Source organism: Danio rerio, chromosome 3 (genome assembly GCF_052040795.2).
Source record: "Danio rerio strain M-AB ecotype USA chromosome 3, GRCz13ab, whole genome shotgun sequence".
Classification (NCBI taxonomy): Eukaryota; Metazoa; Chordata; class Actinopteri; order Cypriniformes; family Danionidae; genus Danio; species Danio rerio.
The window spans coordinates 32,249,032-32,264,379 of NC_141023.1; the positions used below are offsets into that span (position 1 = coordinate 32,249,032).

At 35.4% G+C, this 15,348-nt stretch overlaps 2 protein-coding genes across 4 annotated transcripts in view; both read left to right on the forward strand.

The window, feature by feature from the left end:
- Nucleotides 1–15,348, forward strand: part of tbc1d10b (TBC1 domain family, member 10b) — a 442,453-nt gene that overhangs the window by 341,298 nt on the left and 85,807 nt on the right. The window lies entirely within an intron of this gene.
- fus (FUS RNA binding protein) lies at nucleotides 1,839–14,649 on the forward strand. 2 transcript variants are annotated; one of them, NM_201083.3, is given in 15 exon segments: nucleotides 1,839–1,946; nucleotides 3,914–3,938; nucleotides 4,042–4,202; nucleotides 4,281–4,449; nucleotides 5,774–6,018; nucleotides 6,471–6,654; nucleotides 8,879–8,913; nucleotides 11,227–11,259; nucleotides 11,353–11,462; nucleotides 11,555–11,684; nucleotides 11,793–11,900; nucleotides 12,479–12,617; nucleotides 13,860–13,957; nucleotides 14,038–14,173; nucleotides 14,261–14,649. In NM_201083.3, coding segments are annotated over 15 exon segments (1,626 nt in total). In that variant the 5' UTR covers nucleotides 1,839–1,933; the 3' UTR covers nucleotides 14,301–14,649.

Here is a 15,348-nt window from a genome sequence, read left to right on the forward strand (position 1 = left end):
TAAGTTAAGTTTAACAGACCAAGGACGTTTTCCTATAAAAGTTTTTATTCTGTAGAAAGTCTTATTTTTATAATTAAGGTTATCGGATTTACACACTAATACAATATAATACAATAAACTTCTAAAGACATGCAAAGAAAAATATTCACAAAAAACAATGAAGAGAAAAAAGGGGAAAAAGCTAAGATTACATATATATATATATATATATATATATATATATATATATATATATATACTACCTATATACACTACCTACTGCGCCACTGCTTCGCCTGTATATATATATATATAAAAGAAATATTGTAACTGTACTATTATCTGAAAAATGAGCCACGTTTTTAACCTTTTATAAATATATATGTGTATTTATAAAAGGTTAAAAACGTGGCTCATTTTTCAGATAATAGTATAGTTACAAAATTCCTTTTAGTATGATAGGGCAAGGACTAGGTTCCAAATATGGAGTCCAAACTTTGAAAAAAAAAATTCTGTTTTTTGTGTAAAACATGGGTAATAGGTTCCAGGGGTAATCTAATAAACTCAAAACTAAAAAAAAAAAAACTCAAAAAGTATCTTGTGCCACCCTTTAAGTGATGGAGATTTATCACTAATCCAATTAAGTAAAATGTTTTTTTTTTCTGGCAGCAAAAGTTAATATATTATACAATTTGTTATTAGCTGATGAAAAATGCATCCCTTAGGTACCCATATAATCAATGAAACACAAAATCCAGAAAAGAGCTTTTCCAAAAAGAAAACAAATGAATGAATTATCAGCCCCCTTTGAATTATTTATTTTTTTTCCCTGAATAATGTTTAACAGAGCAAGATAATTTTCACAGGACGTCTGATAATATTTTTTATTCTGGAGAAAGTTTTACTTGTTTTATTTCCGTTAGAATAAAAGCAGTTTTTGAAATATTTTTAATAAACATTTTAAGGTCAAAATTTTTAGCCCCTTTAAGCTATATTTTTTCAATGGTCTATAGAACAAACCATTGTTATACAACAACTTGCCTAATTACCCTAACCTACCCAATTAACCTAGTTAAGCCTTTAAATGTTACTTTATGCTGTATAGAAGTGTCTTGAAAAATATCTAGTCAAATATGTTTTACTGTCATCATAGCAAAGATAAATCAGTTATTAGAAATTAGTTATTAAAACTATTATGTTTAGAAATGTGTTGAAAAAAATCTGCTCTCCATTAAACTAAAATTGGGGACAAAATTAATAGAGGGGCAAATAATTCAGTGGGTTCTAATATATATAATGTCAATAAGTGACCCTCTTAATATTTTTTTTATGTCTACAGAACAAAGCACAGTTGTCCATTAAATTCTTGAACAAAAAATGATTACCACTTACTGCAGGGTTTGTTAAATAAATAACAAATTTAAAATTATTAGATGAATAGATAAAAAACCCAAGGAATTCACAATGTAATCATCATTTATATAAAATTTACATAAACAAAACTGTGATGATACACTCAATGTTTAGTTGCCTTTTGAATCGATGGTAAACATGAAGATACTCAGATTTTTTATTTTATTTTTATTATTATTAGAAATGATAGTAACAGATAAGGTTAAATAATATAAACACATATAAAAAATAAATAAAAAGAGGAACAAAGGAGAGAAAAAGTACAATAAAAAAATTGAAAGAGATACATACATAACACAAATACAGCAAGAGGAAAGAAGGACTTATGTATCCGTGATATTTCCAAAATAATAATGAGGATACTCAGATATAGCTGAGTGTGACGTCACCGTTGCCGCCTACAGGCTCAACTCGACACTGCATCATCACCGTCATCGTCAGTCTTCCCGCACAGTTGCGCAGTTTACCGAAGGCGACTGTACGTATAGCACCTCAGAAATTGTTATTCTGCATCATTTCTAAAAGGATTTTAAGCCCAAACATGGCGTCAAATGGTAAGATGTGGTCATGTAAACATTTCTGGTTTTATGATATTCGTTGATATTCATAAGGTTTAGCCGACACAGCATCTTCTGCGAAACACATCTATTTATATAACGTTAATCTTTGTCTTTCGCTTGCGCATACCGAGGACATGTGTTATGTAATGGATATGTTATACGGGCGAGGGCCTCATTTGGTGTATTCGTTATTTAATTTGTGAAAACACGAAAGGAAGAACATGTCGGCATCCGCCATTTTGTTTGCAGCTCTTTGGATTTAGCTCGTTTGTTCTACTGACCTATATTTGAGCACGAGACCACGAAATTTGACTTATTTTAATGCAGTTTCAGCAAACTTGACGTACAATGTTTTAGAGGGATAATGTTACATTATCTAAATACCCTGAATCCTGTAAAGTTCATATTAGCGACGCAACTAAAATGCAAAGATCCCAGCTCATTTATTATTTATTTAAGTTAGTTACTTTAAAGGAGCGGTAACGTTACGTCCAAAATTGATATTTTGTCGTCCTGTACATGCATTCATGTCTTCAAACCCAAATGTTCTGTGAAAAAGAGTATTCTGAAGAGTCCTGGTGAACCAGTGTCCAAACAGTATTGCTCACCATTGACATTCATTTATGGTATGGACGGAGCAGTAACATTTTCCTAAATTTCTTCTTTGTATTCCTCTAAAGAAAGCAGTATTCAAACACATAACTTAATTCAATTTAAAACTATACTTAAATTTTACATGAGTTAAACAAAGTTACATTGAACGTTTCCAGAGGTCCAAATAAATGCAGCAGAAGGTACAACCATTCACTTATTATGGACATGCAGTAACGTTAACTACTGTATTTGTGCTCTCAAATATATATAAAGGGGAGATTGTAATATGTCCAAAGGTCTCTTTACTGGCAAATTATGATTTATAACAAATAATAAGATAATTCTTTTTAACAACTTGGGAACCTATTGACCACCTGGAAATATGATGATTCATATCAAACCTTTTTATTGTAATTTATTTATTTATTCTCACAAGATTCCTCAATTGCTTTATTTATAAATGTTTCTGTTTGTCTCATAATTCTCTATGATCTTTCTTTTTCTGATATTAGTATAATTAACTTAGATGTTAAATTCACTGTTCTGTCTTATATGTCTGGGACCAGATAATACTATGGTGTTTGTTTTACATTTAAGTTGTAATATATGATGCCTCTATTCTACATTTTGACTTCATTTAAATGAGCTAAATGCACACAGACTTTTAATTTCAGCCAGCCTCCGTGTTTCTGGTAAATTTCTTTTTGAAATTGGCTTGTTTAAGTTCTAATTTTTAACAAATCAGAGATTTTCACTGCCTGACAGATCCAACATATAAAGTTGGTCTCAGACTGCACAAGAAGCACTGCATTAATTGTCATTTTCCCTCGCCATGTCTTTAAAATATGTTAATTTTACCCCAGTATTTTAGTGAAGTTTCTGCTCTAGCATGCTGATCCTGATGAAGCTAGCAGTTATGCGGTCTTTCATCTTGTTTTATTCTTGATCAACTAAATGAATGCTTCGGTCTATTTCGCTGTATATATTTTTAATGACATTACAAAATCAATGCTGTGTAAGGAACCTTATGAAATTGAAAATAGTCACATTAACCTTTCACCAGATGTTTATCATTGGCCTGAAAAACACTAGCTGTGCATAGAGCCCATATATGCTTTATTAGAAACCTTAATTTATTAAACAAGAGTCTATGGTCAAACCCCAAGCCATTGGTAGGTTACAAATTTATCTATTTTCAGTCTGTTAAATTATTATTAAATAAAGCCCATTTAGAGTCTCCATGTTGTGCCTGGACCTCAGGTGTTATACCATCACCGGAAGTTTATCATTAGCTGAAAAACACTAGCTGTGTTGAATATGAGAGAAAGTAGTTATATAAAATGACATATTTTGTCTTTTCTCTTTAGATTATGGCCAAACCTCAAGCCATGGGTAAGTTCTAAATTTCTAAATATCTATCCATTTATCCCTCCGTCCACCCATCAACCCATTCTAGAGTGTCATCACAATGATGAATGAATTGTAATTTGCCCAGCTATGGGGGTTATGGAGGACAGTCCGGTCAGAGCTACAGCCAACCTTCTGCCCAGAACTACAGTCAGCAGAGCTATGGAGGATACAACCAAGGCTCAGAGAGCAGCTCCGCTCCTTATAATCAGGGAGGATACAGCTCCAACTATGGACAGTCCCAGTCAGGTATTAGTCATGATTATCTGCAATAGCTCAGAAAATCTGAACAGGTTCATTCAGTAATCTTACCTCATCCATTTTTAGGAGGATATGGATCTCAAGCCCCTTCTCAAGGCTACAGTCAGTCCAGTCAGTCGTATAGCTCTGGTGGCTACAGTAACACCAGTCAGCCTCCACCAGCTCAAAGCGGAGGCTACAGCCAGCAGTCCGCTTATTCTGGCTATAACCAGTCTTCTCCTGCATCTGCCCCTGGGTGAGAATTCAGCTTTAGGTGTCAGTCTCTGTCCAGTTATATTATGTGAATGGTCAGTACATTTACAGGAGCAAAAGTGTTTGTATACTGTTGATATAATGGATTTAACAATACTCTGAATAAATTTGTTTTCCATGTAAACAGATTTCAGTCATACTCTAGCTGAACACAAATTTAATTAAGACTAAATGTTGAGTATTCTTACTGTAGACACATTATCAAAGAGCATTAAAGACCTGTACACACCTTAATTGCTATTCGGTAGGACTCTTCTACAGGATATTAGCGCAACGGTGGTCAACAGGTAAATGACAAACAAAAGAGCAAGACTTTGAATTTGTCATCGTTCATATCATTGCACATTTAGGATGACAAATAATTATCTTCACAGCTTTCCAGTGTTAAAAATGAAACACCCAAAGCTCTATTTTACCCTAGCGAAGACTAGATGTATATGTGATATTCTGGGGGGATTTTCAAGATGCATTTAAATGGGATTAATGACATCAGCCTATATATTAACCATGCAAAATGGCAACACAAAGAGAATAAACTGAGAGCAGTGTAATGTAAATAGTTTGATTACCAATGCCATGTACACATAATCCATATCGAATCCATGATGACCATTTTATAGTGCAATTGAATGCTTGATTGCGATTGACAATTTTTTCTTTTTCAATTCTTTCACATTTCACTTTTTAATGTCGTATTCAAAGCAGTCGACCAATCAGAAGAGCTCAGATATTGCAAGTTTCTATTTACAAGCACTCAATGGCTATGTCCGGATTCCCTTATGTTTTTTACACTTTTTTTCAAATTTTTCTAAAGCATTTTATCTTGCATTTTCAGAAGCAAAGACTCATTCAGTGTGAATGAGCCCTAAGGTGTGCTGTTATTTTCAGAAAACCCCCCAGCTAATGTAGGCTCAGGCATTTCCTGACTTTACAGTTTTATCTCACTGTACTGAATGATTTGGGTTATCTCACAGCTACAGTTGAGCAATCATAAAATATAAAAATAAAACGTTTGTGATGAGATATGTAAAAAAAAAAATAGTCCTGTTGACAGCAATATTTTTAGGCAGGTGTCTTGGAATACAACATGGTGTGGTAACCATACTTTTAAGTTATTATAAGAATAATGGATTCTGGCCTGTTAAATTATTAGGAAATAAAGCCCACTTAAAGGTTCCATGTCTTGCCTACACCTCAAGTGTTATATAACCACCTCAGGTGTTATTTTCAAATAATTCTGCGTCCTGTTGTTAGTTATGCCTTGAATGTGTGGTAATATTGACAGGAATATGTTGTGTTGTGTCTAGTGGCTATAGCAGCAGCTCTCAGTCGTCTGGCTACGGTCAGCAGCAGCAGCAGAGTGGAGGTGGGTATGGAGGCAGTGGTGGTCAGTCTGGAGGATATGGAAGCAGTGGAGGCCAGAGCAGTGGATTCGGAGGTAGCGGAGGCCAACACCAGTCCTCTCAGTCTGGAGGAGGGTCTTACAGCCCATCAAACTACAGCTCCCCTCCACCACAAAGCTATGGGCAACAAAGTCAGTACGGACAGGGAGGTGGGTTTTGCTCATCATATTGAGGTTTTATTTGTTGGGTTGTGTTTGTAGATCTAAGTCCAGATAAGCAGATAGCATTGTTTATTATGTGGGTCAAAGACAAAACGGGGTAACTATGTAAAGAGTAACACAGACTTACTAAATAGAGTTTTCCTTCATAATTTATAATTTGTATTCTATTTTTTTCTAAGCAGAAAAAATACTTTGCATAAATTTTGTTTTAACCAAGATTTACAGAAGATGTGCACTAAATTTTAATTCAGTGTAACATGAGTTCATTTACCTAAAATCATTTGTTGACATATTATAAGAGATTAAATAAGGATCACAATGTATAAATTAAAAAAAAACTCTAATATCAGCCTCACCATCTTTCCTAAAAATTGTATACAATGCAAGACATTGTAAAAAGGTTAGGATTTTTATTATGATGTGTTGTATTTCTGTTCTAGGTTACAACCAAGATAGCCCACCAATGAGTGGTGGGGGAGGTGGTGGGGGCTATGGTGGTCAGGATGGCGGATACAGCCAGGATGGTAGAGGTGGACGTGGCCGTGGAGGTGGCTTTGGAGGTCGAGGAGCGGGTGGGTTTGACAGGGGTGGTCGTGGAGGACCCCGTGGCAGAGGAGGAATGGGGTAAGGAAATACTCATTTCACAAATTGTTTCCATCTCCTTCACCACTTTAAGTCCACCTCAATGCATCGGTGTGTGTTAAAGTTGAAAAGCATTAACATCAGGTAGAAGGGTAAAACATAGCTGAAAGTCTCCCGTTAAATGAACTGGCTGGGCTGAAAGTAAATGATGACTTAGACCTCGATTAACTACAGATAAATGATTTGTGGTGTAAAGTTACGGTCTACTTAAGGTATTAACGTGGTATCAAAATCAACAGAGACATTTTGTCAGTCAGGTACCAAAATGGCGTGGTGTATGATTTATTGGTGATTCATATATTCATGTGTCTGTCTAAAAAGATGCATTATCTTCAGCTGGTGCCAGTGTGCTGAATATTCCACAAAAAAGTGGAACTAGTCAAAGGTCTACTTAAAATTGCATCTGATTAGCTTTTGCTCAATGAGTGAGCAGGTATTTACTTTAAATATGAATCTGTTCACTTTGTTTAATATAAACAAAACAAGAGGAAAATCTCCCAAAAGAATTGTGGGTTTGAGTGCATCACATCACATGTTTGCCTTCACACACATTTACTAGTGTTATAATTCAAAATATCTTAAATTGTGTTGAGATTCCGTTGACGTATAGTGTTATGTGTTTTGTCATGTCTTCCCATTTTATTAGTAATGCTTTTGGTTCTTTTAATTTTTCAATAGTCATAAGTTGGGGTGCACCGATACTGGTATTCGGGTTGGATACCAAGTTAAAAACTGGTAATATGCAGTGTGTAATGGTTACACTGTCCTGGGATTTTCTGTAATTTCACTAGCAATGTCGTGACTTTTTGAAGCAAATTGATTCAGTTGGATGTTGTGAGAGAAAAACCTTTTTCTAATGCTACTTGTGGATGAGTGAGAGACTGCTGAAATGCTTGCTCCTTTCTGCTTCTGATGCATCTTTCCCACATGCCCTTATGATCAGCTCTGCCATATAATTGATGATATTATTAGGAGTTATAAAACTTCAGGAGGATGTTACACATACAACCTTTAAATCTACATTTCTAATGTGCTTCAAAAGAACTGAATCACTTCATTTTACAGTGTTTTTATTTCACTTTACATGTACTTACTATTGGAGTAAAGGAGCAAAAACACAAACCATTATGCTCACCCTAACTCTTTAGGAAGTACATGTTGCAAATTAATATTACTCAGCACTTGCATGTACAATAATTACACTGTAACACGGATGACGTGAAATAAGCGTAACCAAAAATTCCAGGGAATCACAGATGTCGACTAAAAAAATTTATAAAGTATCGGTGCATCCATAGTTTGACATGCATACAATTTTACAAAGCCCCCCAAATAATGCACTCTTAATAAATTGGCAAGTAAATGTTAAAATGCTACGCAGTTATTTGAAGCAGCAGATGATAAATCCCATCTAGCTGTGATCTCATTTGTCCTCTAAACCTCCATCCTCTCCTACAGGATTATTGTGTGTTGCAATGCTTTAATGAATCTTTAAATCTCCTCCTAGGCTGGTTTCTACATGATTCAGCGAATTTAGCCTTTTCCTTTTGAAGAAGATAAAACAGAAAGTTCTAGAAAACTGGGAATTGGGAAAGTGAGGGTTAGTCAAGAATAAATGAGCAATGCGTGACTAAAAGAAGGGTCAGGATAAAAACAAAAGGTAACGTTTGAAGATCCTTTGAAATCTTAAAAGGATCCTAAAACCATATGGAACAGCTGGAGAGTAATACAAATGGGGGCAATTGATCACTTAGTTATGCCTGTTTTAGTTTAAACGCAACTGAATGCAGTGTTTGCAGTTTCTGTCCAAAGTAGTAGAGCATGGGTGCTGTTCACTACATTAGGTGAAGGTCTTGGGGAATATAGGTACTTCAGTCAGAAAATAATTGATTCGGTCAAGGAGAACGAGTTCACTGCAAAACTGCATGGTAAATGATATTTGGTAATTCCTTCTAATGCAGTAGGGCAAATGGTTATGATAGAAGGCCTGCGTGACTGGAATATATAAAGAAGGATCCAGAAGCTCTTATGGGTGATGAAGACAGATGTATCTAGCGAGAGGGGTAATTCAGCGGGTAAAAGGGCAACAGGGGTCTTGTAGAATGGATGGTGGAGATGGGTGGGGCCTTCCCAGCCTCAAGAGCGAAATGGGGCACCACCCTCGTCAACCTTCAATTCGTCTTGCTTCTCTCTCCTTCTCCGTCAGAATGGGCGATCGTGGAGGATTCAATAAGTTTGGTGGTAAGTGACAAACTCTTTAAACAAGGAACTTCAGGGGTTTAAAGAGAGCCTGGTCTAGGAGGGAGGAGTGGGTGTCTGGTTGTGTCACAGAGACAATTGTTAAAAGAATATGGTAAAATGAGTGGAGTAACCACTTTGGGTAGTGATAAAGATGAGTGGTAAACAGCTGGGCTGTAAATCAAGTTTTAAGCAGTTGCGGAAAAAACACAAAGCCAATACCTAAAGACCTAAAAGGGTTATTTGAGCTAAAAATTTAAATTATGTCATTTACTCATGTTTTTCCAAACTTAATTTTCTTCTGTGGAAAAAAAGTACAATTTTCATTTTTGGTGAGTTATCCAAGCAAGGAAAGCTCCGATATGTACTTTTTTCTTATATCACGCGCACATTTTTGAAAAGGAGGTCATTTTCAGTGTTTAAAAAGTGATTTTTCACAGTAAATGACTGGAAATGGATTTCTGGATTCTGGAATTTTAATTTAAGAAGAATCTAACAAGCAGACATGAAACCAAATGTTTGTTGATGCATGTTAGCTTTTGGCAGGTATGCATAATAGTTCAATGGATGAATCAAAGTTTTTTTTTTTTTGTATTTTTATTTATCAGTAAATGTTCCCTGGAAATCAAAACCATGACCATCACACCATGCTGTAGCTCTTCAAAAAAATCTTAATTTTCAATACAGTATTGTTTAACTGGGATTGGACATACCTTTATCAGATGTACAATTCTTGAAATGCCTTTAAAAGTGTGAGAGAATGTTCAAAATGAAAATATTCATCAAAATGATATTAAGAATGCCTATCAATTATAGATTTTTCAATATCCACAATATCGTTGGAGTTAATGATGAAGATTCGTTTTTTTATTTTATTTTTTTTCTTATTTTTAAAGAAGGTTAAGTTGGCAAACAGCTGGATTCTGGGAGTTGTTCAGTCGATCGCTGTCAGGTGGTTTTAGACTTGGAACAAAGGTCTTTAAGGAAAAATTCTACCCTCTAATACCAGGGAAAAACCTTACAGGAATGAAGGACTGGAAATGAAGGGAATTGGTATTAAACTGCATATTCACAATATACTGCACATTGTCAAAGATGAATAATGTTCATAATTGCTTGAATATCAAAATCATGAGCCGTAAACCAACATACTTATGTTTGCCACAGGATTTCTAAGTGGTAACTAATGGCATCTCAACAAATACCAATATGGTAACACTTGCTTATCCGGATAGCTCAAATACAGGCTAATGCAACCGAATCCATGGGTTTTGTATTGAACTAATATTTTATGATGGATTGTAAGGTAACTTGTAGGTGAAGCTCGCTACATTTCAGGGTTGAGAAAGTTCTATGTATCTAATAAGGAGAATCGTGGTCATATTTCCTAAAACTGAAAGCAACCTGTTTGGGTTTCAATGTTTTTCTTATTGACTCGGTTGACTTCGACTGGTAAAATTGTTCAATGGTGGTTTACTGTGGATCATCACAGCCTCTCAGTGGTGCTGGTAATTCTACTATTTTGTGAAAAATGGTTGTGTGACGTAAAAACCATTTTCTCGTAATCACAGCCCAAAAACAATGAAATGACAAGAGTGTCTGTTGTTTTTTCTGTTTCGAAATTAGCTTTTGTGGAATACAGGATAAGAGGCTAATTGCACTATGAACGCACTGTCATTGTCATGTTTCAGTAGTGTTCAGTGCTGATTTCATTCATTCATTAAAAAAATAGTGAATGGTAAATGAATGGGTGCAAAGTGGTATTCAGTTAGAGGTTGTCTTTGTTTGCCTTTCACCAGATACCTACAACTAAAACCAGCCTACCTAACACACCAATAACAACAACAAAAGACCCAAAAGCAGAACGTTGAAGTATGATTGAACGGGTTTTGCAGGAATTTATTTGGATGACTATTGCAAGGTTTTCTGCTTTCCAGAAAATTCAAGATGTGTGATGTAAAAGCCAGTACATGGAGTTGTCTGATATAAATTCAGGTTTTCTCATGAGGATGAATCATGCTGCAGTTGCTGGTATGGGAGGACAGATTCTTCCACTTAAGTCCTTGGAGATATTTAAAACCTTTAAAGACCAATTCCATCGAGTGTTGGTTAGAAACAATGCGTATGGTGCTTTTGGTATAACTCTCATACATCCGGTGAGGTTTTCGAAACGTGGAGCATAAATTTTATATAATTGATAGTACAGATGTGCATTATGAGAAGAAGGAAAGTCAAAGGATGAAAAATGTAGAAATGTTTGGACACTGCGTTGCTCTGTACATGCATAATATTAATAAGTGTTCCTTTCACTTAAAGGGCCCAGGGATCATGGAGCTGGTGGGCCCAATAGTAAGTCAAATACAGCAATTATTATGATTGTCTTGATTATTATGCATTTTTTTTTTTTTTTACTTAATAATAACTTTCTGGTTTTTGTTACAGTGCAGGAGCAGGATAACTCTGACAACAACACCATCTTTGTACAAGGTCTTGGAGACGACTATACTGTGGACTCTGTCGCAGACTACTTTAAACAGATCGGCATCATCAAGGTAAAGTGGCAAGGCAAAAAAAAAACAGTGATGTGGATGACTGATGGCTTCAAAAAGTTCTGCGCTAAATGTCTAGTTGTTTTCTCACACAGGTGAATAAGAAGACAGGATTGCCCATGATTAATCTGTATACAGACAGAGAGACGGGGAAGCTTAAAGGGGAGGCTACTGTTTCCTTTGATGACCCTCCTTCAGCAAAAGCAGCCATTGATTGGTTTGATGGTACGTTGAAGAGGATGACAAGACGTCTTTTTTTTTTTAAACAAGACTGTAGTCTGTTTATTTGCTTTTATTGGAATTTGATGAGTCTCATACATTTTGCTTTTTTAGGTAAAGATTTTAATGGAAATCCAATCAAGGTGTCCTTCGCCACCCGCAGAGCTGAGTTTGGTCGTGGTGGCAGCAGCGGTGGCATGAGAGGTGGCCGTGGTCGAGGAGGTTGGTGTAAATTTTTAAGGATACAGTGGTCCCTTTTTATTTTGCAGGAGTTACGTTTTAAAAATAGCCCTCAATAAGCAAAATTTGTCTTTCTCAAAAGTAGTCTGCTTTATTTTTTACAATTATTAGATGCTGTAAAACCCCTCACAACACACTTTTCTCAGACAGGGATTATTATTTTCACACTTTTCTCTCGTTAAACACTCTCAAAGTTTAAACCTCCGTAGAAAATTAAGTCCAGTATTATAGAATAAAGCCAACGATCAAAAATATTTGATCTTCATTTATTTATTCCGTACAAGGCCTTAACAGCTGCATAACTTCTACCTTCCTTTAGCATGTCCAGAAGTTAGCGCTGCAGTTGTTTTAAAGCTGAATCTAAAGATATAGAACAAAAATGTTTTGACTATCTTTGGAAGCAAAATATCAAGCATTTAAAACTGCTGTTGGCATGCGTGTGCATGTGGTAATTCACACTTGTTCAAATGAACTGCATTCACTGAGTTACTGTATCAGAGTTGATTTTATTTAAACCGTCTCTACTTTGGTTTGATATGGTTTCTCTCTTCTTTTGGCAGGGCCAATGGGGCGTGGAGGATTTGGGGGTGGCAGAGGTGGTGGTGGTGGTGGTGGTTTCCAAGGCAACAATGGTGGTGGTGGTGGTAGTGGCAACGGCGGCGGTCAGCAAAGAGCAGGAGACTGGAAGTGTTCAAACCCGTAAGTGCTGGCACATGTGAAGGTGCAGTTTACCAAATATGAATTTCATAAAGAACAGCCGCAAATTAAGTAGAGCCCATTTTGAAAATGAATATTTTCCTCCATTTCTCAGTGAATATAGACAATGTATTTTTGTGCATTTAAACAAAAAAAATTTATTAAACAGATATATTTATTTAAATAACATTTTATTCCCCAAACCTATTTAGAAATAGAAAGATAATACAATTAAATTCAAGCTAAATATTGCAAAAAACTACATTTAAGCTAAATTTTATTAAAAATATGAGTTTAAAAGAGAGATTTGTGAGGGGTGAACTTGTAAATGCTGAGCTATGCGTGCGTGTGTGTGTCTCACACTCATGTTTGTGCCTCCTCTCACTCACTCAGCGCACATGCATTCCGGCCGTTACAGCTGTTTGTTGGTGTGTTACTATAGTCACGACCCACTGCTGTTTATTCTGCAATATTGGGTTTAACTTTGTTCCTTTATCAACTGTTTACAGCAATGCAAAACTAGCATTCTTCAGGATTATCAGTTTAAATATTCCAGAGCAAGATGCAACAGAAACTCAATACTGGTTGTCATGCATGCTTTTTTCTCTCAGCTCACGAATGCTGGAGGTTTTTTATTATACATGTACCTGCACCACAACATACAGGTTGAATGCATCTAATATAACATCAGAATACCCATGTTTAACAATCTGCCAAGTCTGAGTTAAAAGTAAACAATTATTGGGAAAAAATTAAAGACATCAGCCTAGATTATAGCATTTATATAAATTATAAAAAAATTTCTCTTGCTGTAATAGAATTTCACATTTCATTTATCAAAAAAATGTGTCTTATTACAAAGATCAAGCTGATTCATACTTTCAGTTTTTTGATCATATGGCCTAGAGAATATTTATTTTAAATACAGTAAACCGTTGATATACAGCTCTGTATTTAAATTGAATTCTTAGATTTTACAACAGGCAATTTTTTTTTTTACAATGAAAACCAAATCAAACTGAAACTGTGACCACAAAACTATGACACAAATCGAACCAGTGATTTTGTGAACAGTTCCGCTCTGAATGTGTGTTATATTTAGCAACTCTCAGCTCCTTGCTATATTTGTTTCCAGCTTCTATGCAACAAAATTCAAACATTAAAAATACAAGTTTTAGTGTAACTGCTTTGGAATATTGCAAATTTGTGAAATACTGACTTTGATCTTTTCCCATGTCTGTGCAGTTCATGTGGAAATTTGAACTTCTCATGGCGAAACGAGTGCAATCAGTGCAAAGAACCCAAACCGGAAGGAAGTGGAGGAGGAATGTCCCCGATGGGAGGTAAAGAGGAGCAAGATGTTGTAGTTGCAGCTGACTCTTGAGCTCAGACAGTGAATCAGTGGATGCATGTGTTTGTGTAGGTGGTTTTGGTGGAGAGCGGGGCAGAGGTGGCTTCGATCGAGGTGGTTTCCGTGGTCGTGGTGGTGATCGAGGAGGTTTCAGAGGAGGAAGAGGAGGAGATCGTGGAGGATTTGGACCTGGAAAGATGGACTCAAGGTGAATGTTTTAGTGCACATATTAATATTTTAATTGTAAAAAATATATATATTTTTAAATATATACCATTAATGTTGTGTTTTTCAGGGGTGACCACAGACATGACCGCAGAGACCGCCCTTACTAACATCTCTTTTGTCTAAATCCGACTTTTAATTCTACGTGGGACCAGTAATCAATCCAATTTGACAAATTTTTCAAAAAAATTTTTTTTTTTTTAGTTTTGTGTTGTATGTTGTTAAATTAAGTTTTTTCAGTTATGCTATTAATATTATTATTATTATTATTATTATTTTATGTTTTTTACGATTTCCTGTATAATCTCATATTGTTAATTATGAAAATTTGTTTTTATTTTCTTTCCCTGAATTTGCTGGCGGTTAGGCCACCTTAGTACTATTTGTGCAATTTATTCAATGTACTTTCTTTGATCTTTTTTGAAAGATGTGAATTAAAATTAAAACCATTTGAAAGAAGTTGTGATGAGGCGTTACTTAATCTCAATTTTTTCTTTTACATTTAAATTTGTTTTTCATTAATTTATAGTACAACCCTGAATCAGAAAAAGTTGGCACAGTATGGAAAACGTAGATAAAAAATGAGTGATTTCCAAATTTACTTCTACCTGTATTTCTTTGTAGACAATATAAAAACAAAATATTTCACGTTTTGTGTGGTCAACCATTCCATTTGTAAATAAATATAGTTTCCTGTCATTCAGACCTGCAACACATTCCAAAAACGTTGGGACAGGAACTATTTATAGCTAGTTGTCAGGTTAATTGGTTAAATAATGATGTGATGTCAGCAGGTGATTGTAATTATGATTGGTACAAAAGAGGCATCCAAGAAAACTCTAGTCCTTAAGGAGCAAGTATAGGCAGAGAATCACCAGTTTGCTGGCTCGAGGTCCTTAGCCGATCCTTCCCATCTCTGCTCCCCACATTTTCCTGTCTACAAAATCTCTACTGTCCTACACATCAAGAATCGTCATTTATAAGTGTTATTACCACATGGGCTCAGGACCTCTTTGGCAAATCTTTGTCAATTACCACAATACGTAGTTACATCCACAAATGTCAATTAAAACTGTACTGTGCCAAAATGAAGCCCTATGTTAACAGTGTCTATAAGCAACTTCTCTGAGCTCGGAGGCATCACTTTGGAAACGTGTT

Excerpts from the sequence above, each read along its gene's own strand:
- fus (XM_087242370.1), top strand. The coding sequence starts at position 6,522 with ATGGTGGTCAGGATGGCGGATACAGCCAGGATGGTAGAGGTGGACGTG. Across the intron at positions 11,260-11,352 it reads TGGAGCTGGTGGGCCCAATA|TGCAGGAGCAGGATAACTCT; the intron begins GTAAGTCAAATA and ends TTTTTGTTACAG. Across the intron at positions 14,174-14,260 it reads CCTGGAAAGATGGACTCAAG|GGGTGACCACAGACATGACC; the intron begins GTGAATGTTTTA and ends TGTGTTTTTCAG.